Source organism: Nycticebus coucang, chromosome 9, assembly GCF_027406575.1.
Source record: "Nycticebus coucang isolate mNycCou1 chromosome 9, mNycCou1.pri, whole genome shotgun sequence".
Lineage (NCBI taxonomy): Eukaryota > Metazoa > Chordata > Mammalia > Primates > Lorisidae > Nycticebus > Nycticebus coucang.
In genome coordinates this window covers 89,150,690-89,178,067 of record NC_069788.1, presented here as the reverse complement: position 1 = coordinate 89,178,067, position 27,378 = coordinate 89,150,690, and the positions used below count along the sequence as shown (strand labels likewise).

The following is a 27,378-nucleotide window of genomic DNA, read 5'->3' as shown; positions in this document are numbered from 1 at the left end:
TTATTCTATTACAGTTAACTTCAGAAGGAATGACGCTTTCTGTTAAGGCAGTGGTTCTCAACTTGCCTAATGCTGCGGCCCTCTAATACAGTTCCTGTGGGTCGTGACCCACAGATTGAGAACCGCTGTAAGGGAAGAGAAAAGACACTTCAGTCTTTATGAAACACACTGAAGTAACAAAAGGTATTGACTACTAAATTTTTTCCCCTTTTCCTTTTTAAAACAAGATTTTTTTTTTTTTTTTTTGAGAGAGAGTCTCACTATGTCATCCTCGGTACAGTGCTGTGGCGTAACAGCTCACAGCAGCCTCAAACTCTTGGGCTTAAGCAATTCTCCTGCCTCAGCCTTCCAAGTAGCTGGGAATATAGGTGCCCACCACAATGCCTGGTTATTTTTTTGTTGCAGTTGTCATTTATATTTAGGTGGCCTAGGCCAGTGCATGTGGCCAGCGCCATAACCACTGAGCTACAGGCGCCGCCAAAACAAGATATTTTTAACATAAACAGTCATTTATGAAGTATCTACCTGAGGTATAGGTTTTGCTGTCAGTATTCCAAAGCATCTTGTGGTATCTTCAGGGGGATAGAGTTTCCGCCTTCTAAAGTTGAGTTCATCAGGCAAAGGAGTAGTTAAAACCATTCCTATCACATACAGGTAACAGGGCTGATCAGGTTTGGGATAACTATCCCTCAAACACTCTGGAATCTAGAATTGGAAAAAAAAAAATGAAGCATCATGCTCAAGTATACTAGTGTTCTTACTGACATTTGGAAAAGAGCCTAATTCCTGGCTTTACTAAAAGCTTATGAGAGAAAGCTAAGAAAACATGTAGGACATGAGACCATCTAATTACTTAACTCTCTTGAGGAAATCAGCATATCTCAGGCCTGGCCTGCTGATAGTGGCCCATGTTCATGTACATAATAATGTACTTTTGACTATAAAGCTAATACCAAAATTATATAAACCAATCACACACTGTAGGGTCTTTTTAAAAAATATTATTCATTTGATTTACTTCTTTTAACAAGAAAAATCTTTCGTTGGTATTCTCTACTCATTGTAGAGTATCAAAAAATAAAGATAGGTAAAGCTTTTAGAAGCTATATATAATCCTATCACTCAAAGATAATCATTAATGTTTTTTCATATGCTACATAATTTCCTAGACTTTCATCTATATATAAATATATAAATGCATATACACATTCATACCTTTGACTATGAACAGAAAATCACAAAACATTAGTGACAAAAAAAACAGAAGGAAAGAGAAGGGCAGGGGAGGGAAGGCAGAAAAAGAAGGAGGGAGAGAAAAAACCTGATTTTTATCCCCAGTTACTATAATGAGAATATCCTTCACAGTCAAAATAAATTAATATAATTTTAATGGCTATTTCATTACATAAGAATAAATTCAGATTATTACTAAGTTTTCAATATGAACACAATCCTTCAGATTAAGGTCTTGCAATTTCTGAAGCTCAATGACAAGCAATTGCTCTGTAGTTAAATGATAAAGAAATACTGGCTAAGAGACAGTTATGATTAGTAGAATATCAGATAAACAAGATGCAAGGTAGACTATGCTTTTCAGAAGTTATCATTAGTGAACTTTATCATATATATAAAACTAGTCCAATTGGGAAACTAGGGTATGAAAGAAAAAGCATTTAGAGAAAATGAGTAATGTTTATGATTTTTTAAAAAACCAAGAGACTTTGAATCTTGAAATGCTTAGCTGGGTATAAATTTTTTTTAAAGTAAAAACTTAGTGAACCACAAAAACCACCACACATGTAGGCTAAAAATAAAGTACAGTAGTCCCTCCCTTATCCAAGGTTTTGCTTTCTGTGGTTTCAGTTACCTGATACCAATCGTGGTCCAAAATAGGAGTACAGTACATGAAAATATTTTGAGAGAGACCATATTCACATAACTTTGTTATTACAGTATATTGTTATAATTTTTCTAGTATTATTATTTTCTTACTGTGCCTAATTTATAAATTAAACTTTATCTTAAGTATGTATATACGTAAATATAGAAAAAACAGTATATACAGCAAGCCCTCACTTAACATAGTAGACAGGGCCTTAGAAACTATGACTTTAAGCAAAATGACATAGAACGATACCTAATTGATATAAACAATAGTTAAGTTCCTATAGCGTATGTCTGGTCACAAAAATATCACCAAACTTCTAAATAAAGTCCAAAACATTCCTAATATCAAACACTGAAATAAATTTCTATTAACCTTTCTGTACAATTAAGAACGGTTAATAAAAACAAGACAATTATTTACCTACTTATTCCAGTGGGTGGCGGGTGACCAGAGCCTATCTTGGGAGCTTGGGGAACAAGGCAGGCACCAGCCCTAGATAGGACACCATTCTATAACTGGGCACTATTACATCTACCTTCGCACTCACTCGTACAACGCAAACAACATGTACGTTAACATAGATATGCCAGTGAACCTAACTGTGCACAGCTCTGGGATATGGGAAGAAACTGGAGATCCCAGAGAAAACTCAAGCACATAGGGAGAATGTGCCAACTCCACCCAGGTGCTGGTTCCAGCTGGGAATTAATTTTTCTTACTCAACATTATCATGAAACAACAGTGAGCTACTAGAGGACCTGGTGTCAGTATTTGATACTATTCGTGATTTCCACTAAAGGTCTTACAATATCCCCCTAAAGATAAGGGGGGAACTGCCATACACAGCAAAATCTTAACTTTTATTTGGGTTCTTATGAGGTGAAAATGGTAACAGATATATTAAAAATAAACACAGTCGTGTATGACTGTAAATAGAAGTCAGATCAGAGACACTGCAGCCTGCACCCTAACTCTTCAGAGACATTTGTGCTTCTACTTTCCAGTGTACCCATCATCTTGAGAGCTCATCTTTTCACCTGCCTATTTTACTAAACTTTCTTTTGTCTCAGCCAAAAACAAAATTGGTAAAGCAAGAATCATGTCACTAAAATGAATGAAATAAAGAATGTCTCTTCAAGTCAAATAATCTTATTCTGGATAGAATCTGACAGATGGATCCTTTGAGAAGAAAAACAAAAGCAACATTTGAACTGGAAAGAACACATGGTGTACATACAAAAAGTAAAAGGGTTGATCAGAGAGAAGTTGTGAATTGGAGAAATGAGCCAAGATCCAGAGTTGGCCAAATTATAAGAATATGGGGAGTCAACCAAGGAGAGGAAGTTAATTTTGATGCAGCAGAAAATAAGACAGAAAGTCTAGATTTTTGTTTGTTCTAACCAATACTAACTGCTTTTGGGTAGCACTGCCTTCGTTTTGTAGACCCTGGTCTTCCTGGAACACTGGTCTCCTCTTCATCATGTAAATCAAGCTCTTCTTCATATTTAACAGTTTCTTTCCCAACTGGCATCAAATGGTCATCCAGTTCACCTAAAAAATTTAAGAAGAATTAACATAATCCAGATTTTGCCTCTCTCGTTAATTAGTAAAGGATCTAGAATCTAAAACACTATGTTAGAAAGCAACTGGAAAAGGACAACTAAAGCATCTTTGCCTTTAATAATGTAAAGGTAATCATACATAATATTTCAAGCATTCATACATTTAACAGGAGCAGGATTGCAAATTCTGCTCTAAGCATAAAAACATCTAAATAGGACATCAGCACATACTACTCCTATGTTAAAAGGCCATAGAAAATGTGTCTTCCTATTTTAAAAAAAGATTAATTTCTACATTAGTATAGACTAATTTGAGAGACGGACACATGCAAACAAATGTTCATACATAATTAAACAATTATGAGAAGACTTATTTATAAGGAGTCAATAAAGAAAGCAAATAACAGTGGCGCCTGTGCCTGAAGGAGTAGGGCGCCGGCCCCATATACTGGAGGTGGCAGGTTCAAACCTGGCCCTGGCCAAAAACTGCAACAACAACAACAAAATAAATAAAAAATTAAAAAAAAAAGGAAGTTTCTTTAAAAAAAAAAAAAAGAAAGCAAATAAATGACAATTGTTTGCATTAAGTTGTGAGGGGGGAAAAGAGGTCCCACAACATTGTAGAATCTTCAAGATATAATAATTATATATTCACCAAAGCATACCAAGAATATCAAGTTCACAGCTCTACAAAATTCTCAGAGTTCTCAACATGCCTTTTTATCTTTTTTACAATGTTTGTAATTTATTTTCTTTTGTATGTGCTCTTCAAACTTTCTTACCAATTTTGTGCAGTTTTTCACAGCAAATGAGAGCTACAACTCTTTCAGCCAACCTGATACAGCTCATTGGTGGACCCTGAAAATAACAAAAAACCTTTCCATTATATATACATGAAACATCTACAAAACCTCTGCCCCAGCATCTTTAAATTTCAATTTACCAAAACAAAGATTTTTATTTTAAAAAATGCTAGCAAATTTTTAAACACTCTAATCTCCCTTTTGAAATATTCATCTTTAAAAAATTGTGCCAAATAAAAATTAATAATTAGGCTCAGCGCCAGTAGCACAGTGGTTATGACGCCAGCCACATACACCGAGGCTGGCGAGCCCAGGCCAGGTAAACAACAATGACAACTGCAACAACAAATAGCCGGGCATTGGGACAGGCGCCTGTAGTCCCAACTACTAGGAAGGCTGAGGCAAAAGAATCGCTTAAGCCCAAGAGTTTGAGGTTGCTGTGAGCTGTGACACCACGGCAATCTACCAAGGGCAACATAGTGAGACTCTGCCTCAAAAAAATAAATAATTACAAATTTGCAATTTTGATGAATTTAAATTTCAGTAAGATTTTAAAGTATCTTATTTTCACTAATCTACAAATATGTAGCAAAAAAACACTCACAAATAACAAGATATAACTATAACATAGATTAATAGTACTAAGTAGCTTTTCATGTGCAAGAGAAATGAGTCGTCTAAGAATATGTGGAAATCAATACTGGGACCAAGAATAGTGGTTACAAAACACACATTTTTAAGCCCTCAACTAGAGTAGCCCAACTACATTTAATGAATTTTGTGTCACTGTAAGTATCAAAGCTACAACTGAATGATTCTTTTAGAAATGTATACATTTCACAACCAGTAACAGAGTCCTTAAAAAATAGAAAAGTACACATTAACAACACCTCTGGGGAAATTTCAGAGTTCACCTAGTCCAATTCTAAGAGTTTGCAAGTTAAACAGTCTATTAAAAATTTGAACATGTAGCTGACTACAAAAGAGATTCATAAATCTACTTTTTAAAGTAAATCTTAAATCAAATTTAGCCACAACTTTCATGTTTTAGACAAACCACTAAGAACATACTTTAAAAGATACAATCATGTCTTCTTCAAAACTTACAACAATGGAGGCTCGAAGAGGTGAGTTAATTGGCAGATAAAGAGTTGAATAAAATGTACCATCAGGCAACTCCCGGGTTCTACATTTAGGAGCTAGATGAGTAAATGGATCACTTGGTAATCTAGCACAGTATCTGTGAAGAAAAAGAAATTCTGGAGTTGAATCTACACCTGAGAAAAAAGATGGGAAAAATCTATGTTGATATTCACAACCTAAAGTTTGATTTCCTACATCCCTCTTCCTTTCTACTGGCTTGGTATTTTTAAGTGGAATTTTAACATCACTGCTTCAAACTTTCAGTAAGATAGAACAGTGATAACAGAACTTTCTGCAAAGCTGTTCTGTATCTGTAATGTCCAACAGGGCAGTGGCTGCTGAGCACCTGAAATGAGACAAGTGCAACTAGGAAACAACATTTTATTTTTATTTTTTATTGGATTTTGAACTTAAATAGCTAATGTGTCCAGTGTTACTATAATAAACAATCCACAAAGTATTGTTCTGAATCCATTAAAAGAACATACTGCCAGTGATCGTTCCTTAATCATCTGACATTTGCCAGCAACTACTTGGGTATCTATAAAGAAGGCATCAGAAGAGGGCAGAAGATGTCAGAGGCCAGTCCAGTTGACACAAGGCAGGCATGAGAACAAGAAGCTCAGGGAGCAACAGCACCGGGAGAGAGCAGGAGAAGAGGAGCAAGCGAGCACAGGAAAGCCGAGCCCACCAAGAAAGGAAGACACTGGGACAGAACCCACGAGAGGAGGGCACTGGAATGGGCCGCAGCCCTGACAGATTAGAGCCTGTGTTATCAGGGCACCCAGCCACGGTGACAGCCCTACAGAGGAGGAAGAATGACTGCATATGGGAAGCCTGAACATATAAGCAATTGTTTTGAGGACAATGGGAATGAGATGTCTCACTACTGCAGAAGAGGGGTACAGAGACAGAAAAGAGGAAATCTAAAATGAACCCTCTAGTGTCACACAGAAAGTAGAAGTATCAACAGGTAGTCAGACATGGAAATAAATATGTAGTGGTGGCGCCTGCGCCTCAAAGGGGTAGGGTGCTGGCCCCATATGCCGGAGGTGGCGGGTTCAGGCCTAGCCCCGGACAGAAACTGCAAAAAAAAAAAAAAAGAAAAAGAAAAAGAAAGAAAGAAATATGCAAACATGTATGTGAATGTATATAAACAAAAACATGCAACATAAATAAACTTTCTAGCTCTTTCCACTGGCAGTAGCAATACCCAATGGCAATGAATATAACTAGTGTCTAGATCTTGTTTCTAATCACAACTCATTCTCCACTGAAAGGAATCAGAACCTCTTGGAGAAATAGGATGGGGAAGAGAAGGTATATGAGTTGAGTCTAGACTAACAGTTCTCAACCTGTGGGTCAAAACCCCTTTGTAACAGTGAAAATACATTGCAGCAGGGGTCCTCAAACTTTTTAAACAGGGGGCCAGTTCACTGTCCCTCAGACCGTTGGAGGGCCAGACTATAGTTTAAAAAAAAAAAAAAAACTATGACCAAATTCCTATGCACACTGCACATATCTTATTTTGAAGTAAAAAAACAAAATGGGAATAAATACAATCACACTGCCTCATGTGACCTGCAGGCCGTAGTTTGAGGACCCCTGCATTGCGGCATTAGGAAGGTTGAGAACCACTGCATTAGTGAATCAACAAATACATTAAAAAACTAATGAGTCCAACTAGGAAAGAAGAATATTACATATTATACAGTCTCAAAGTGTCTCTGCATGAAACATTTATGAATTAGAAAGAAGATAAAAGGTAACTTTATAGTAGAGAAGACTAGCAGACCTTACTCAAGTGATCTAAGTCACCACCAGAAATGGCACAAATCAACATGGAGGACTGCCCAGTAAGATAGGACAGGAAGAACAGAGCATCACTTCAGTGATGTGCTGGCCAAAAATGTATAACCTGGGTCTAATCATGAGAAAATATCAGATAAACCCAAACTGAAAGACTACAAAATGACTGAATCTCAGGTTCCAAAGTTTCAAGGTCAAGGAAAAACTGAAGAATGGCTCCAGACTGAAGCAGACTAAGGAGATGTGACAACAGGACACATCTACTACCCATGATCCTGGAATGGATCTTCTGGGTACAAAGAACATTCTTGTGAAACTTCAACAGGTATCCCTGGGTGAAGGACATATGGGAGTTCTTTGTAGTATTCTTTTAACATATTTAAGTTTGAAATTCTTTCCAAAAAAGGTTAAAAAAATTTAAAAATCCTTTACACTTGCTCCTTTATTTTGCCTCTGAATAAAAATTATCCAATATACAATTTAGGTATGTATCTGCTTTTCTTAGCTCTTAGAAATGTTATTATGAGCTCAGGACAAAGTAATTTAGAATGTACTCAAAAGTACAAATTAATTTATCATAATCTTACCTTACTGCTAAGGGAAAATTCATGGCACAAAACAACAAATTTCAAGATTCAGAAAAAAATTCAAATGATAAAATTAGAATGCTAATTAAAATCAGCATACCTTCATTATGCCAGCCTTGTCAATGAGTATTAAACATTTATTACTGTACAATACATTGTTTTTCCCTTTTGATGAAAAGAATGAATTAAAAAAAGCAGCTTTTCTTTCACCAAAATATCACAATTAATGAAAAAATCAGTGACTGCAAAATATAAACACAATACAACACTTACAGATTTAGACTTCAATCCTGCCGCACTCACAGGTTTCCCAAATGATTTGATGTCATACCTATTAATATGTCCAATGGCCGTGTTGATTGTGACTCGTGGACCACCATCATCAGGCCTCAACACATACGGAGGGAAAACATCATCATCATCATCATCATCATCATCCACAACAGGATCAATGTCGGTCTCACCAGTTTCCACTGACTTGGAACATTTGTTTCTCAAGATCTGAACATTTTAAAAACAGAACTCAGGATGAAAACAAATGTCTTCCTTGCCATGTTAGCTGTTTTCCTCCGTACCTGTAGAAAAGGCTCTCCTGACATGAAATAGCTCTCTCCTAAACAGACATATTCTAAAGTCACCTGTTCAGAAAAATTCTCCCAGTGACCCCCTCCAGCTCCAGTCACATGGAACCGGTCACCATACATGATCTATACATGACAGGCTTTCATGAGTCTAACTACCATGTCATCACTCTCCAACTTTAGTAATCAACCGTCACTATTTCGTCAACATTTTGAGCACACTTTGCCAGTTATCTTTCCCCAAATAACCCGTATGATCATTTTCACTGTTATTTTATTGTGACCTTTTAAACTCTGGAAAATATTGCTACGTCTCTGTAATCATTCTCAACTTCCTTATAATGTATAACCCTTTTGAAACTATATTCTATAAATGAAACCTTTTGTCTATTTCTATGCACATAAAGAAATCTATGCACACACAGATGCCATAGAAATTTCTTGACCTTACCTTTTCAATAGCTTTGTAGGTTTTAAGATCTTCTTCAAAGCTTTTTATTTTGTCTGTATCTGCTAACATTATGTAATTTGAGATTGGTGCCCTAGCTCTTCCTTTAGACTGAACATAGGATCGATACTCTGTGGGCAAATCAAAACGAACCACCAAGTTGCATTTTGGTATGTCAACGCCCTCTTCTACAATACTTGTTGCAATAAGCAGGTTGGTCTCGTGTGCTCGAAATTTCCTAAGAACCTGAAAGAAAAAAAAAAAAAAGCCAAGAAAAACAATTCTAAGAAACTCTCCAAAGAAAACAATATAGTAAAAATAAACAACTGTCATTTCTGACACCTACTCTGTCCATGCCAAATCTTTAAAGCCAGACTAAAAAAGATAACACTAACATACAAAACTCAAAACACATGAACAAAGAAACTTTGATTCAATGATAGTAGTTTTCAACTGAACATGATTTGAAAATCAAAGTGGCTGTCTACTTCGCAGAAGTATGCTATGTCACAAATCACAAAGTCTTCAGGTTGAAGGGACTGGCTTCTTTAATGACCACAAATGGATCTAACTCAGTGGACAATAAGTCCACTTCTGGAGTTCAGCTGATAATCCGACCCTCCCTACTGATATCTTAAGTCTGTAAGACTGCGCAAACATTCCTCCAAAGATGTTAAAACTATCATTAAAACTGACTAACTAGTTTAGAATTAAGACTTATAAACAGGGCATTACTATTTTCTGGCATCTTGAGAAATTTTTTATTTAATCAATCAAAATAGATTAAAACATAAAGTAAAAACTTTTTACACATGAGATTTAAAATCATGTCACTCCCCAATCCAAGATAAATTAAAGATAATATAAACTGGTTTCCAAACAGTGGGATCTATCAGGCTGGCTCCTGGATACTCCTAATTCGTAATATTAATATTATCAAAAAGTTATGATGTAGAAAGATGCCTTCAATAAAAATGATCCTAATTTTAAATTAAATAGTAAACTTTAAGTACGTTTTTGCTTGCAAGTCACAAAACTGTATTAGGTTTTAGCATCTTTAACAATGCTATTTCTTACATTAAGACCTTAAAAAGCATGAAAAAAATGCAAGCAAAAAAAGGTCTACAAAAACTTAGTGTTATTAATCATTAGAGAAATGCAAATCAAAACTACTTTGAGATACCATCTAACTCCAGTGAGACTAACCTATATCACAAAATCCCAAGACCAGAGATGTTGGCGCGGATGTGGAGAAAAGGGAACACTTTTGCACTGCTGGTGGGAATGAAAATTAATACATTCCTTTTGGAAAGAGACATGGAGAACACTTAGAGATCTAAAAATAGATCTGCCATTCAATCCTGTAATCCCTCTACTGGGCATATACCCAGAAGACCAAAAAGCACATCATAACAAAGATATTTGTACCAGAATGTTTATTGCAGCTCAATTCATAATTGCTAAGTCATGGAAGAAGCCCAAGTGCCCATCGATCCATGAATGGATTAATAAATTGTGGTACATGTACACCATGGAATATTATGCAGACTTAAAGAAAGATGGAGACTTTACCTCTTTCATGTTTACATGGATGGAGCTGGAACATATTCTTCTTAGTAAAGTATCTCAAGAATGGAAGAAAAAGTACCCAATGTACTCAGCCCTACTATGAAACTAATTTAGGGTTTGCACATGAAAGCTATAACCCAGTTACAACCTAAGAATAGGGGGAAGGGGAAAGGGAGGGGAGAAGGGGAGGTGGGTAGAGGGAAGGGGATTGGTGGGATTACACCAGCGGTGCATCTTACAAGGGTATATGTGAAACTTGGTAAACGGTCTGTAAAGCTAGTGAATGATGCCCCAGGATCATATCAATGTACACAGCTATGATTTAATAAAAAAATATGAAAATAAAAAATTTAGTGTTAGCTTTTTAAGAAGTGGAAAAGAAAAGGAAACACCTTCAAGGAAAAAATTTTAGTTTATTGCTTCATTGACACATGAAGCCAACAGAAATTTTGATTGTATATGTGCTTTGTTTTTATAGTTGTGACATCAATTAATAAAGTAAAACGAACTGGTTGATGACTAGGAAGACAGAAAACTGATTTCCCAGACAGCTATTCTAATTTTGAGCATATATTATAAAATCACTATGAGGCTACCTCAGAGGAGACAGCTTGTCTATATAAGAACAAGTATTCTATATTACCAAAAAGTGCTGGGAAACTATGAAGAAAGGGAGTTCCTATGGGCAGTCTGCCTGCATATGTTCTGAAAATTGTTACTATACTATTATTTTAAGTTACCTCTTCCTGTTTTCTGAATTCTGCTTCCATCTGTTTGTTACGAGGCTGATTCTTTCCAATGCCATGTCCAGTTATAAAATTGCTGCTGATATAAGCCAGTTCTGGATCTTGTTTGCCAGCTTCCTTTATCAATCTAAGAAAATCATACATATTTGGAAGTTAAGCATTTCTGAGAGAAAATAAACTTTTGTTTGTAAGGGCTCCTTTAAAATGAAAATATATGTAGTTTTTGCCAACATAACTAACAAAAGAATTTTGAGTTTTTTTTCAACTAGCTTAAACAGAAATTACTGTCACTCTTCGTGACATAGATCTTTTGAAGACCAAGAACTTACTATACAAAAACACAAGGCTGGTTTATACTGACAAATGAGGTAGTCACATTACCTCCAACTGCAAATCTGGCGATGATGACTTAATAGAAATGTGGCCCTTGATGAGATCAAGCTACTCAGAGAGAAACATAGGTCCTAAGACATCTTGGCTTCAGGACCAGACTTCCAACGAACAAAGCTTGACTCCCTTCTCTAGATCACACATAGCTTCGCCTGCTCCTTTCTCTATGGCTATGCTTATACAAAACAAGGAAGAGCAAGCCTAATACCAAAGGAAGCCTCCTGCCCCCCATATGTAACAAAAGGATTCCAGCTGTGTGTGAAAAAGAAGAATTGCTATTTCTTTTCCTCTTACCTCACAACCCCGCATCACTAGAAGCAGAGCTCTTGGGGAAAAAAATACCATGTCATCTCAATTCTCAATACATTTCTGGTCCCCAGCCACTGACCAAAGTTCTGCATAGCAGAGCGCTGGCATAGCAATGCCAAAGAGCTCCACACACCATCCTGTCATGAAAGAAAAGAGACTCCCGGGCTCTGTTCCTCTTCCTGCCTACTCATCAGTACTAACCCAGAGCACTAGTAACGCCAGCCTTCTAGCCAAGAAATGGCCAAGAGCTCCAGGATCAGATCACATTACATGGGTGCAGAAGGTTAACAGTTAGTGTTGCCATTACAGCTATTTTGGAAATATTCACATTCAAAAACTCAGCACACAGGATAAATGGTTCCACACCTGACATAAGTGATTCCATATGGTTCTTCTAAAGTCATACTTTATAGTCTAAATTCCTAATAGAGAATTGCATTAAGTCAAATCATTCCTTTTCTTAGCATATGAAACAGACTAGTATCAAAGAGCTAGAAGAAACCTTGCATAGTCAACTGGAATATCTTCTATTCCCAACCAGCAGAACGACTATATGTCTAACAGTTCAAGTACTTAAAATGTCCAGAATCAGAAATTCCCTCATTATGTTCCAAGGTTTATGTAACTATTATAATAAACTTGTGAGGGCAGCAACAGAAAGCAGAGTTACACGCAGACAAATAGCATGCTCGAAAGTCTAAATTATGAAGTAAATTACCTTTGCAATACTATATACTTCCAAATTTTAAGTTTACATAAATAAGCATCAATCTGCAGGTACCAGAAATAAAAATGAATTTCAAGTTACTCCTAACTACTCCTAATATTTTACTTTGGCAAAATTATCAATCTGACAAACCAAACTGGCTAAGAAATGGAAGGATTAATAGTCAATTTATTTCTCCTTAATGAAACTCACATCGAAACTGCAGAGAACAGAAGAGACAAAATGCACAATAAAATCTCTTACAACCAATGATTAAATACTACACATCTATGCTGATAGTGTTTTAAAAAATGTATTTCTCTATTTGATGAATATAAGGGACATCTAACCATGTGCCTATGACAAAGCTCAGGGGAAACAAGTGTTTGGTGTCCTCAAAGAGTGTATAAGAGACTAACACAGACAGCTTAAACATTTCCCAACACCACAGACCGGATATAACAAAGTTTGTTTTGTTTTATTTTTATACTGAGTTTATATGAGTTGTTTCACAAGCCAGCTACTAGATAATACAGTTCCCCAGGGCAAAGTGCTTCTGAAACTGGATGTGCAAAGAACTGGGTTTTCTTTTTTAATTTCCAATCCATCAGAGACAAAAATTTTTGTAAAATTCCATAAAAATGAACTACTAAAAGAAACTTTTAAAGTATTAACATTTGAAGACAGTGAGTTATCTCGATTGTTCCGTCAGCCGCAGATTGAACTCCTTGTTCTACTCTTCTCCCCTTTTTCACAATTAACTAGTCTTAAAAAAAATTTTTTTTAAAGCATTAAAATATGACTGCCAATCTTATTACATTTAGTTGACAAAATTGTCATACAGCTATAAGAGTTTCTAAATGCTTACTCTCAATCTCTGTTCTTAACTCACTGCAGGGTTAACGAGTCCATAAACCACTTTGTGTATACGCTCGCTGCTTCCCCAATCTGACTGAAAATAACAGGACCAAAAATAGGAAATATGAATAGTAGGTGCAGAAAACTAGTGGATGCACAAAGAACTGTGACTTTACTAATAAACATGCTAATTAACGTGGACAATGATAAGAGGAAAAAATTCAAAGATGTAAACATATCATTTGAAATTTCTGCCAGGTACCTGAAGTACATTATCAACAATACATTTAATAGTATCCCTTACTCTTTATATTTTCTTGACTCCATGGAAAAAATCAGATATAATTCCTCTATGATTTTTCCCAAAAAACAATCACAGACATTGATAACATACCTCGTAAATGTATGCATAAACCACCTAAGAATTAGCATCTTCTGTGTGTCAGGGGATACAACAGCCATTTTTACAGACTTTGTCTTTTATTAACTAACCAGTAAGAGAGGGAGGTATTATTACTTTTTTATAGATGAAGATGATAAAGCCTTAAAAACATTTACAAAACAAAAAGATGAGAGTATATTGAAGGGACACAAAAACTAACAGTAAATAGCCCCCAGTGGCCAAAGTTGAAGCAAAGTGAGCAACAAAATAAATAACATAGTATTGGATTATATAGCTCAAAGTAAAAAATAAACATGAATTCATACTGATAGAAATACATCATTCAGTTAATAAATATAAAAAATAGGCAAATAAATAGGATAAAAGAGATAAGTTTTCCTTATAAGGAATTCCAAATAATGTATATAAATATACCATTCTCTATAAGAAGTAGAGATTAATCCTCTCTCCCAGGACAGCTAGATTTTGAGACTGGCATCCAACGAACAGAGAAAGAAAAGGGAAAAACGTTAACTTTACAGTGGAGAAAGCTGGCAACCACTACCATAACCAAATGACAAAGTTTAACATCACCGTGAATGTTTCGTGTCGACAGTCACCAATATGATAGGAGAAGAAGGGAACTTTATTTCTGTGGTATTCTTCTAAATCCTGTAACCCTGATCTAATCCTGAGAAAAACATCAGACAAACTCAAATGGAGGACATTCTACAAAATACCTGACCAATGTTCCTAGAGGTCGTCAAAAACAAGGGAAGACTTAGAACCTACACAGACCAAAGGAGATAGGGACACAGGATAAGTAAATGCAATATGACATCTTGATTAAAAAGAGGACATTAGTGGGGAAATTGGCAAAATGCAACTAAAATCTAAAGTTTAGAATAGTAAGGCACTATAGTAATGTTAGTTTTCTTAGTTGTGACAAAGGGTGATCTAAAATATTAACAATGAGAGAAACTAGCTACAGGGCATATGGAAACTCTGTGTACTATATTTCCTACTTGTCTGTAAATCTAAAATTATTCCAAAATAAAAAGTTATGGGGGGGGGAGAAGAGTGGTACAGTAGAGACCATATGTGAACCCAGGTGTGCCCAACACCAGTATCACACAATGCTAGTGAATTACATGGTAAAAAGAACACTAGACTTGGAGACTGAAAGCCATTTTCTGCCACTTGATAGCTGTGGAATCTTAAGAAGGTCACAAACTAACTCTTCTTTGTCTGTAATATGGTAAGAACATCTACCTTCCTCATTCATAGAGTTTTATGAAAAATGTTTAAATATATATAAAAGTAACTTACAAACCCCCCTGAATAAATACAAAGTGAAGGAAAAACTGTAAACATAAGAATGTGTGTGAACATACCTATATTACATACAAAATTCACTACGATTTATTTTTTTTAATTGAGGGAGTAGCAAACTGCATGTGCATTACAGTAGTCTACACTCTAATGCAACGTTCACTGAAGAAGGGCTTTTCCTCCCGTTAAACTGATGGAAGGAAAGAATTTGGATTTCAGGAAGTTTTTCTAAGCTTATTAAAAAGCTTACTGGAACAAGACGTCTATTGTACATTTAATTAGCTGCCCATAAAGTCAACCCTTAGACTGCTCTTGATTCATCATATAATACTAAATCCCAGCTATATTTTATGAAAGTTGATCACAATTAATCTGATCTTTAAAAGTCAATAGGAAATAACTGGATAATTTTGGATAAACCTTTTCAGGCTAATATTTCTGCAATGGAAATTGGTACACATCTACATAAGAAATACATGCAGAAAATAGGGGGAAGACAGAAAATTCTTCCCCATGTCTTCCCTCCAAACCCCAGAAACTTTATTTAATCCTTATGCCATCCTATATGGAGCCAGAGAGTACATCTACTATAACTAGGCTTAGAACCGTACCAGCATTAACCTTTTTTGACTCCCAAAATGCCTTTTCCCCATTCTAAGAAATAATCCCTCGTCATGCATGCTTCCTCCGCTCTGTCTCCTGGCAGTCTTCCCACTTAAAGCACTGGTTTTTAGCAGTCTGTGATGCCAAGGGCATTACGATTGTAGAAAAAAATGGGAACTAGGAGTTAGAATATTAGGATTCTAGAATTGTCTCTGCCACTGACTAGCAATTTAACTTACAGCAAATCACTTTTCCTCCTGAGGCACTTTCTCATTTTTATAAAAATAAGTGGGTTGGATTAGATAGTCGTGCGGTCCCTTTCCAACCTTAAATTTCTTATTTAACATAATTCAGTACCTAAAGTTATTTTACTTCATACTCATCAGAAGGATCAGGCTCAATGACTATGAAAATTACCAAACTAAAAACTGCCAGATGACTACCCCTGAGTCCAATTTCTTGTTACTCAAAAAAGTTTTTAAAACCCCTGAACATTCAGAAGCAGTTAAGAAAAAAAAAAAATCCCAAATTATGTCAGGAAACAAAGCTTAATTTTTCCTCAGAGATCACTACTTGCAGAAAAGGTTCTTAGGGAACACCTTTGGGCAATTAATGGATTTCATGGAATAGTAGATTATCTTAAATACAAAATAAGGACCCTTTTTTGGCAAAAAAATTATTAAGCATCTATCCACAAACCCAACGGACACATTATGTGACCATCTGACACAAATGTGAAGTGTAGCTCTTTGGCTGTGTCTACACTGACGAAAATAATTTTCATTGAAGAAAGGGGAGAAGGGTGGAACCTACAACCTAAACTTCAGTTCTCTGTCACCTTTGCTAGTATTCTCATAACTCTTCCCTAACATTCCTCTTCTTATCTGGAAACTGTTAATATGTACTCTATGAACCAATCCAAATCACAAATTTAGAAAATATAATTAACATAAAAAATTAGCCACAATATCCAGATAAAATTTATCCTAAGACTACCAGAAGGCTTGATTTTTAACATGATGCCTCGCACATAATCAAAGACTAATAAATATCTAAATCGAATCTAACAACTGAATACAAAACAAAGAATGCTTTACTTTAATGTAACAATTTTTCTATAATGTACTTGGCCTCTATTTTAAATGAATTAGCATCCTTTAAGAAAAACATCTCAGTCTTCGACAAAACTGGCCTTTTGGAAAGGCTACTGTATTTATAAACATCCTCTCTGTCAATTCTACTACAGCATTACACATCGACCATGACGGTGCCAAGACACTTATAGATAACCCTGACAGCAGCTCTTACAGCTGTTACAGCACATTGCTCCATGAAACAAAAAGTTGCCTTGTTTTAATTTGGAAAAAGATGTTGTTATTCTTAAGAGATTTACCTGTTCAAGACAACTGCTGTGTATCTTCTTTCCACAAAAATAATTCCACACAAAATATTAGTAAATGGAGAAGGAAAATTTGTCTCTGGCTTCTCTTTTTCTTCAATTTCTTCATCCTCATCATCGTCCTCTGAATCACTCCAAGACACATAATTATCCTGATTCCTATTATTATACCACTCAACACTTTCAAACTGCTGTCGCTCATATGGTTTATATTTGCGTAAGATTTCAAGCAGTTTTATTACTTTAGGAGTTACAAATTTCAGGTCAAGTGAGGCAGGTGAGAAGTGCTCTTCACATAGTGCATGTATTTTCCTTAGGAAAGTGTCTGTAAACAACAAAAATTTCCTGTGCAGTTCCTCTTGTTCATGTTTGATGTACTTCTGTAGTTCTCTTACCATCATTCCAGCTACTTTATCTGCACACCAGGGACCCAGAACTACCAATACCGCACGACAGTCTGATAGTATCTACCAAAGAAAAAAAAAAAAGAAAAAATCCAAATGCTAAACAATAATCATATAGCAATTTCATAAGGTGTTTGACTAGGATATAAGTTATCTTCAAATGGTCCCTTCAAAATAAATTTACCCCACCAGTACAAAAACTGAGAAAAACTGAGATTTATTTCCTAAGGTTGGGGAGAAAGGGCCAATGGTCTTTTCACGCTCCACTATTATAGTATGTATATGCATGAAACCATTTCTTTTTTCAAAGGATGCAAGTGTATAACATTAATAAAATTTAATTTTAGATCTGTGATTAGTGAGGATTACAACACAGTCATTTAGTTCCTGCCAAACTATGCAAAGAATTAAATAGCAGATCAATGTTACTTTAGGTACCAAAGAAGAGCAATATGATTTTCCCTGAACTTCATTTTCCATTATATTAAATATTAAGAACAGAAAAACTAGGAACAACTATGGATGAATTTTGGCCAGTCTACAGCAAGCCCCTTTGTGTGCAATGGTTCGACTATTCTAAAACCACTGTACAACCATCCACTATTATTATTTCAAAGAAAACATCACCATTATTAGGTCAGGAAGCCTAAATTTTAAAATCTCAGCTAAATCTGGATTCTGCTACTGGGCCCTCCCAAAGGTGCCAAATTTTGGCACTCCAGCTCAAAGCCACATGAAAATCCACAGCCAGCAGCTCTGCAAGCAAGCAGAAGACATATTGAGTTGAATATGGACTCACCAAGGATTCAAAGATTCTTCCCTAAATATTAGAACTAAAAAAATAAGAAAAGTCTAGGCATTCCTGCTCCAGAAAAAATCAGCGAGAGAAATTAAGACCCAGATGCAACATAACGTTAACATTCACAAATGATTGCAAAGTCCTAGGGCAGTGGTTCTCAAGCTTTACTGCCTCAGATCATTAGCGGGCTTGTCAAAACTCAAAACTCAGGACTTTTCAAATCTCATAACTCAGTTCTGAGGACCCTGTCCAGATGCTGATGCTGCTGGTGTGGGATCCACACTTTGAAGAGCACTGTCCTTAGTAATCTGTCAAAGCTGTTCCACTCAGAAACAGGCTCATATCCAGTTACACACACTAGGAAATAGTGGAAGAATTTAGTTCAAAGGTACAAGCAGGATCTAACTCACCTGACGAAACACAAAACAAAAAAATTGGACTCACTCCTTACACTTAAATAACCATAATACGAATCCTAACTAATCTCTTTAAATAAAGGTTTACACTTAATGAAAATGTCAAACAACAATAAACTCAACCTAATAGGGTATGTTCAACAAAAAATGTCCAAGGAGATAAAAACACCTTAAACTAAAATGTATTGAAAGCCTCATTAGAATCATATTTGCATTTTAATATTAAAACTAAACAGAAGCTTTAACATATTTACTATACTTACTTTATATGTGCTTACCTGTTTAGAAATTAAAGTTGAATGTACAGATATATTACAGTCATTGATAAAATTAAGTGCTTCTTCTAATTCCATCAGCAGTTTTTCATAAAGCCCACTTCTATCAGTAAATGGTCCACAATCTACCACAATCTCACATGGCTGAGAAGTATACCTTTAAGATCAGAAACAAAAGTTGTCAATATTGCAAATAGTGAAAACCTAACTAATTTTAATCTAAAAACAGATGTTTTTTAAAAACCAAAGAAAAAAGTTGAGATACCAAGAAAATATGCCAAAATTTTAGAAGTGGGGTGGTATTTTAAGGTGTTTCTTCTAATTATTACTCTTTTATATTCCTGGATTTCTTCACAATAATTATGTGACTTTTTTATAAACCAGTAAAGTATTATTTAAAAGATTTTTTTTTTTTTTTTTTTTTTTTGGTTTTTGGCCGAGGCTAGGTTTGAACCCGCCACCTCCGGCATATGGGACCGGCGCCCTACTCCTTGAGCCACAGGCGCCGCCCTTAAAAGATGTTTTCAAAAGAAGAGGGGAGAAGAAGGAAAAGAAGGAAATACAAATTGAACATCCATGACATTCCAAAGCATTATGCTGGCAACTTGACGTACCTTCTAACTTACTCCTCATGCAGGGAGAATTATAAAGGAAATGAATGTTCGAAGACATTTAAAGATTCTGTTTAAACAAAATTTAGAACTGCCTTCCTCTGAAGGTTCTATCAGCTAAACCTCACTGCCTCACTGGATATCTTTTTACCTTTTTTAAATTAAAACTCACTATAGGATTATGACCTACCTAGTTATCTAAACAAGCAAGCAAAAAACCCCAATAATAACAACAACAAAAAAACCCAAACCTTCCTACTTTCAGTTTGTATACCTAATCAGGATAAAAATGCAGACTCACAAAGGCCTTCCTAAAGTGATACTCACTTTTATCTGCACAGGTTGAGTACCCCTTGCCCAAAATACTTAGGACCAGAGATATTTTAGATTTCAAATATTTTATAGATTTTGGAATATTTATACATACATAATAAGATACCTTGGGGATGGGACCCAAATCCAAACACAAAATTTATTTATGTTTTATATACATCGTATACACATTTTATACATGAAATCAGTTTGACTGTGTTTTGACTTCAGTTCATTATATGAACTGAATATGAGGTCAGGGATGGAATTTTGCACTGTGGCATCATGTCAGCACTCAAAAGGTTATGGATTTTGGAGCATTTCAAATTTCAGATTTTTTGATTAGGGATGCTCAATCCATATTATTTGCCCATCAGGTCTCAAGGAATTACTACATGAAAATGATACTCAAAAACACTTACAAATAGATTTCACTATTATCACAGGGTTTTTCTGTTTTGTTGTTTAGGTTAAGACTTCCATCTTTTGGCATCTTAGGCGTTGGCCAGCATGACAAACAGGGATATTCATAAAACTCAATGATTATTTCTCAGAAGCAAAAATAAGGATGGGAGTACTGCTTATGGGGGGGATGGAGGGGAGTTATTAAATTTATCCATTTCTACACTATTTGAAATTGTCAGCATTTACTTTTAATATATTTTTAATATTCTAATTAGGAAATTCCAACTTTTATTTATTTCTGATATTTCTTAGGACTTTTCATACCTTTCAGAAAATATGACAATCAGAATGGCAAATATTATAAAAGCACATATGATTTTAATTAAGGAAAAGAAATATAGTAAAGATATACTTAAATAGTACAGATTTCATTTTTGTTAACCCAAATCAGAATTTATATTTAACCAAAAAGTTACATTTGAAGAAATCAGGTAATGCTTTTCCTTTCTGCCCCAAAACTTCAAGTAATACAGGCCAAGCCCTCTAACTGTTGTCAGACCAAAGCAAAAGGATAGCCCTTTATTTCTACGTCATAGTGCTAGCTTAGGAAAGTCAGAAATAATATGTCCTAAAGGTCACAAGATTTGTATGTACTTCATATGGCATTTGAAACTTAAGTTTGATGAATCTAAAATGTTCCTTCTTTTTCTCATTCCACAATGAGAATTTTTCCCAAAATTCCTACTAATGCTAGACATAATTGCAAGGTGTTTTTTACATGTCAATGTAACTGATCAAAGAATCCCATGAAACCACTGTAAATGCCATTTTACAGGTTCAGGGAAATAAGTGATCATCCGAGGTCATACAAATTACATTAGTGGAATTACATTCATACCCATGTCTAACTCAACTTCATGACCTAAGAAATGTGGCTCAGTGAGTAGGGCGCCGGCCCCATACACGGAGGGTGGTGGGTTCAAACCCAGCCCCGGCCACACTGCAACAAAAAAATAGCCGGGCGTTGTGGCGGGCGCCTGTAGTCCCAGCTACTCGGGAGGCTGAAGCAAGAGAATTATGTAAGCCCAAGAGCTGGAGGTTGCTGTGAGCCATGTGACACCATGGCACTCTACCGAGGGCGGTAAAGTAAGACTCTGTCTCTACAAAAAAAAAAAAAAAAAAAAGAAAGAAATCAAGTCTTTTCTATTTATTATGACTATCTTAAGAACCACAACTGGGTAATCTTTAGCCTTATTTAAGACTACACATATAGACTTTTAGGTCACAACAACACCAACAACAAACCATGCCTATTGACAAAGAAGAACACTGTCAAAGTTCCCAGTTCTTGACAGTATTAGCAAATAGGAAATGTTGACACTTGTGCAACATAATCAATCTCTTGAGGCAGAAATGCCCCCATTGCCTACTCCCTGTGGAAAGAAGGATAGGTTCTTGAACTTACAGGTAACTATACTTTTTAACATAAAGAATTCTTAGTCTTGCTCATTCCTTTAAACAGCCATTTGTTCACTGAAATACATACTATTTGCAAGGCACTATAAAAGACAATATTGGTTACAACTCATCTCATTAAAGCCAAGTCAATTGTGCGCATACCTGTCTAAGACTACCAGGTCAGTTGCAGTTTCAGCATTACTCTTAAGAATTTTCTCCAGTTTCTGAATCTTTTCTTCCAATTCCTCTGGATCACATTTTCCATTTAAAATGGAAGCAGTTAGTCCCAAAATGCGAGGACATGATGGACAATTTTCACAGAGCTAACATAATAAAATATACCAATAGTAAAGACTTCATTTTGCAAGCCCACCACCTTGCAAATAAGAGACACACCACCTTATTAAAACATATCAAAATCATTAACAAATACTAAAAACCAATTTATCCCGTGGAAACACCACTATGCCAAGGACATGGAATTACTATGGTTTAAAAGTTCTGTTTTTCAAAAAGGCACAATTAGACATATTACAAAAGATTATATGTGATTTATTTTTATTATAATATCTAAAAGCTTATTATAGATTAAAATAAATTTTAATTTTATCTTCAGTCATATATACACTGGAACCAAGTTCTCAATATTGGGTAACTAGAATGATTGCTTTTGAAATCTTTAAAAAACCTGCACTAACTCAGTAATTTGACTAGGAATAATTAAGACTAATAAAGTCTAAAAACTTACCTTCATAATTTCTCGATAAGGGTGATCTAGGATTGCAAGATGACATTCATCAAACACCAAAAGGTTAATGTCCGACAGTGGTAAGTAGCCATTTTTCAAAACATTCAAGGCGACATAGCAAGTCATAATGAGAACCTAAAATAAAATTGGCATCAGTATACAAAATTGTGTCATTCACCTGTCCAGACAGAAGTACTTATATAAAATCATATCATAGAACCATTGCAGTATGAGGATCAAGAAATTCATTAGTCAAAATTACAACAAAAATTTTAAATGTATATAATTTCATACATTGAAACCAAGAAGAAAATTCAAAAAATATGGGAAAAGACTAAATGAAAAAATTCTTGGTAATGGTGACCATACATTCATAATATTTCTACTAACTCTACTTCAAAATTTTTAGTTCTCCCAGCCATATTTTCACTGATAAGACCTGTTGACTTAGGCAAATCACAAAACAATTTACCCTGTTAATTTTTTTTTCTGGTGAACTTCTGTTGACTTAGGCAAATCACAAAACAATTTACCCTGTTAATTTTTTTTCTGGTGAACTTCTGAAAGAAGACACAGACTAAACATTCTTTTTTCAGTTTACCATTATGTGAACATTTAAATGCTTTATTAATGAGGACTTAATCCAGTATGTGAGAAATACTAGTAGACTATGGGCTATTCAAGGTTACAGAGTATCTCTTAAACCACTTTGTATCTCTCAACACCAACCAACAGAAAGCCCTCAACATGCTGCCTACTAGGAAACGTGAGTTAGAGAGAATCCCATCAAAGACCCAAAAACCTCAACCAAGAAATTTATCCTAGTTCAAGACATTTAACTCAAGAGTAAACTATTTGTGAAAGCAGGTTATCTGTAAGTTGGAAATAGGTCGTATGAATTTATGTTTTTCAAACAAGTAGATCACACTGAAAACTGTTTCTTTTCTACAAAGTAAGAGCAACAAAAATTAGTAAGTTTATTTGGTTTTACGATGAGAACTGCAGTAAAAAGAAGAGTGCCCAAGGACTAGCTTTTAGGCTGATAGAGTACAAGAAAGTACAGTTTTCACACCTATCTCTGACAACCAAGACTACAGATCATCTTCCAAACCAAGTCAAGGACTTGTAGGGATTTACAAAGTGAAATTTCTCTACAAGTCTTACCTGGTGCTTAGTAAACTCTTGGTTCCATCTCTCTTTTGTCCAAGATGCATTTACTTCTAGGTTTGAGTATTCCCCAACCTTGAGATCTGAATGAGTTCTGACAGCTGATACTTGTTGAGCAACCTGGTTTGCTGATTACAAATATAACACTCCATGTAAATAAAAGAAATCTTAACTAGTTGGCTCCCTGGACAACTAATGATTAACAGTTATAGAAATCATTATTACTACATATTAGACCTAAACACCATTGTTTAAAATAACCAATTTAAAATCACAGTTCCAAAGTTAACCTCCAAAGTGCACTTTACTAGACTCAGCACCTCATTTTTTTACGACTCATTTCAAAGAACCTCATACCACCCTCTCCTTTCTTCTTTACAGTTGATTTCCTCTAACCTAAGCCTATACTTTCTAGGCTAGAATGGCAAGCACTCCAGATTCAATCTCCTGCTTTATATTCAATAAAATCAGATTCCTTCACCAAGAAATAAGACAGTCTAATACATATGTTAACCACATAGCTACGTTGAGACAACCTAAAAATAGGGAGAGGAGTAACATGAAAATGTCAGAACCCTGTGAGTTTAAATTCACACCTTATATTTTTCATTTTGACATATATTCCCAACCATACAAAAATCAGCATTTTAAAATCTCACTGAATATCTAACTTTTAAGCACATAACTTTCTTTCTACAACTGGTTATGTGTATAGCAAAATCATAAATCAAAAAAAAAAAAACCTATCCATAATTAACCACCTTTTAAAACACTTTGGGAAGCTAAAACATCAAGAACAAAGATGAAGATGACTAGGACAACTTAGGGTAGATCTCAAAAGTAATCCATTCACATGAAATTCAAACTTAGAACATTTAAAAGAAATATTATAAAGAAATAATACAAAATGATACTTCTGCTAGCAGAGCTTCAACAAGCACATGATTTGTTAAATGCTCTTCACTTTCAATAATTTAACTTAATACCACCCACAAAGAAAATCTGCTTATCCATAAAATCTCATCACATTTCCTTCACACAATTTGATAAAATAATTTTTTATTACCAGAGTTGACCAAGAACACTGTCCTTTTTCCATTTCTGTTGAAGTCTCCCCTGATCTGATAGGACAGCTCTTTAGTGAGTAGTACTGCAATAAATGTCTTCCCTGAGCCAGTGTTTAAACAGACGATGGTATTATGATCCAGAGCTGCTTCAAGCAGTTCAACCTAGAATATGGTGGGGAAAAAAGATCATATATTTCTTACCTAAGTACAAACTTTAGAAAATTGATTTTGTTTTAACTTAGGAAATTGCATTATTTTCTAAAATCTTCCTCTAATAAATTTACCACAAAAACATCCTTTCTGTATCTTTATATAAGAACAGAGGAATAAAATGTTTGCTATATACAGCTGTGCAGTGTAAATATAATGTTGAAATGGCTTTTCTAATTTCTTTAAAAATTATTTTTGCACATAGAATACTCCTCTGGAATAATATGAAGGACTAAACTTAGAATAAGCATGGTTTTGCCAGTTCAAGGTTGAGCATTTTTAAACTAACCTAGATTCCTACCCAGCTCATTAGGACAAACACACCCAAGTGGACACTTAGGAACAGTAAAGTTTTCAGAGGGGGGGAAAAAATAAGGAACTTCACAAATAAAACTATCAAATCCATTTACCCAGCAGATGTTAGCAAAGAAAAAGACTATTAAGAATAAAGTGTTTTGAATGAGAAAATTAATTAGAAGGCAGGGCCTTGAAAGGGTAAATGAGTTTTATATAAGTTTAATGTACTCTATTTTAGTGAAGAATGCTCCAGTATTAGTGTTCACATTAGTACCTGATATTTTCTTGGCGTATAAATGTTATCATGAATTGCTTCTTGTTGCCATGGTAGTCCAAAGAAAGGACCCATTGGTGAGGAAGCAGGGGTCATGAGCTGCAGGCCTGCCATGCTGAGGGGTTGCAAAGCAGGGCTTTTCATTCATCCAGTGTTTCTTTCATTGCATTTTTGTTCTAGCACAGCTTACTACAAAAGGGAAAAAGAATACCATTACACAACCATGCAGGGTTAAAAACAAAAGAAAGCACAGAAACAAGAGAAACATCAGAATATCACTCCTTTGAGCCTTTTCAAACTCTTCCTATAATTGTTTTAGCTTTTTTCTCAACATAAGAGGATCATTGTAAAAGTCAAACTTTTTATATCTGACCCAGCAACTCTATACCTTAGAAATTTGTCTAAAAGAGTCAGAAAGCTGTAGAGAGACATAAATATACATATTTTGTTGCATTATTATTTAAAAATAAGAAATAACTTTTAAACCTATTAAAAATCAGCTAAATTATGGTATAGCTCTATAATAGAATACATTGGATCCAATGGGATTATAATACACATCTATATTTACTGATATAATACACACCTTTAAAACAAAATATCTATAGTATGTCTTGTTCAATGCATAATGTACATATAAAATAAATATATTTCAAACATTCCTTGTTTTATGATATTATGATTGATAAAATGATAGCACAATGTATGGAAGGCAGTTAACACTTATGCCTACGACATAGAAAAGATTCAAATGCCTGCAAAAATTATGTCAACTTATCAAAAGACCATAAATACAGGTCTTTTCTTCTCAATTGAAAACCTATCACAATTGCACACCTGACCAACTTAAATATATATCTTTAAAATTATAAATATCTTAGGTAAATTAAAAAACAAAGCACTCATTCTGTGAAATAAACATTTTTTTCATGATATGTAAGCACTCTTCTGTATTTAATACAGTTTTCCCCACACACATAAATTTAATTAGTTAAAATGACAAAAACTGAACTCCTAACTTGTGAATAGAGGCTTAGGGTTTCAAATCTCTTTATGAAAATCTATCACCAGCTTTCCAGACAGTTGGCAGAATTTTCTCCCTTGTACTGCTTTGGAGTGAGTATTCATTGCTATTAATCTATGAAACTAGAAGACAGAATCCAGCTCTTTGTTTCTTGATAATCAAACCTTTTCAATTTCCTGACATGTTAAATTCATAGCCATAGTACATCACATAAGTTATTGCATCTAATTCAACAAAAGAAACTCAAGTGTAGAGTCTCTTCTATGCAGAGGCACAATACTGAACTCTAATATCAGAAATTAATTCAGCTGACAAGAACTCAGCATCCTGCCACTAAAAAGTGCCATCTCAAATAAGTGGTGCAAGGGCACGCCACTGCAGGAGCTAAGGACCTCAGTAAATCTGTGGACCAAAGATCACAATCACTCTCCTACTCAGAGGAAGGTAACTAGCAAGCAAAGTAACTATCAAGCCATTATTCTCCCTGTATCAAAGAGAACTGTGTTCGTCATGAGAAATAATCTGCTCATTCTCTGCTGAACAAAAGCCCCAACAACCATTTTTTTTTTTTTTACCCCATACCTAGTATCCACTTTTCCAAATTCTTTTCAGCCCCCCAGGATTTGCAGGCCCATCAGTCAAACTTTTTTCTCAACACAATTGCCAAGAATTCCATGCTGAAGTCTAGTTTACCTAATTTCCTGAAATCAATAGGCCACTCTGAAGGCCATAGGCTATAAGATCCACAACCATTCTCATGGTACCTCTATAATTCTCCTTCATGGCTACAGGCTCA

At 35.1% G+C, this 27,378-nt stretch overlaps 1 protein-coding gene across 4 annotated transcripts in view; it reads right to left on the bottom strand.

Moving 5' to 3' along the window:
- DICER1 (dicer 1, ribonuclease III) overlaps positions 1-27,378 on the bottom strand; it is a 77,004-nt gene that overhangs the window by 21,800 nt on the left and 27,826 nt on the right. For all 4 annotated transcript variants that reach the window (XM_053601734.1, XM_053601735.1, XM_053601736.1 and 1 more), the window contains 14 exons: positions 25,559-25,747; positions 24,777-24,939; positions 23,708-23,838; positions 22,544-22,678; positions 21,958-22,118; positions 19,013-19,166; positions 17,110-17,582; positions 11,131-11,263; positions 8,825-9,067; positions 8,124-8,293; positions 5,361-5,493; positions 4,233-4,308; positions 3,300-3,439; positions 526-705 (listed from right to left, as the gene is read on the bottom strand). In XM_053601734.1, coding sequence (XP_053457709.1) covers positions 526-705; positions 3,300-3,439; positions 4,233-4,308; positions 5,361-5,493; positions 8,124-8,293; positions 8,825-9,067; positions 11,131-11,263; positions 17,110-17,582; positions 19,013-19,166; positions 21,958-22,118; positions 22,544-22,678; positions 23,708-23,838; positions 24,777-24,939; positions 25,559-25,702 — 2,436 coding nt within the window. In that variant the 5' untranslated portion in view covers positions 25,703-25,747. The remainder of the gene's footprint in view (positions 1-525; positions 706-3,299; positions 3,440-4,232; positions 4,309-5,360; positions 5,494-8,123; positions 8,294-8,824; positions 9,068-11,130; positions 11,264-17,109; positions 17,583-19,012; positions 19,167-21,957; positions 22,119-22,543; positions 22,679-23,707; positions 23,839-24,776; positions 24,940-25,558; positions 25,748-27,378) is intronic.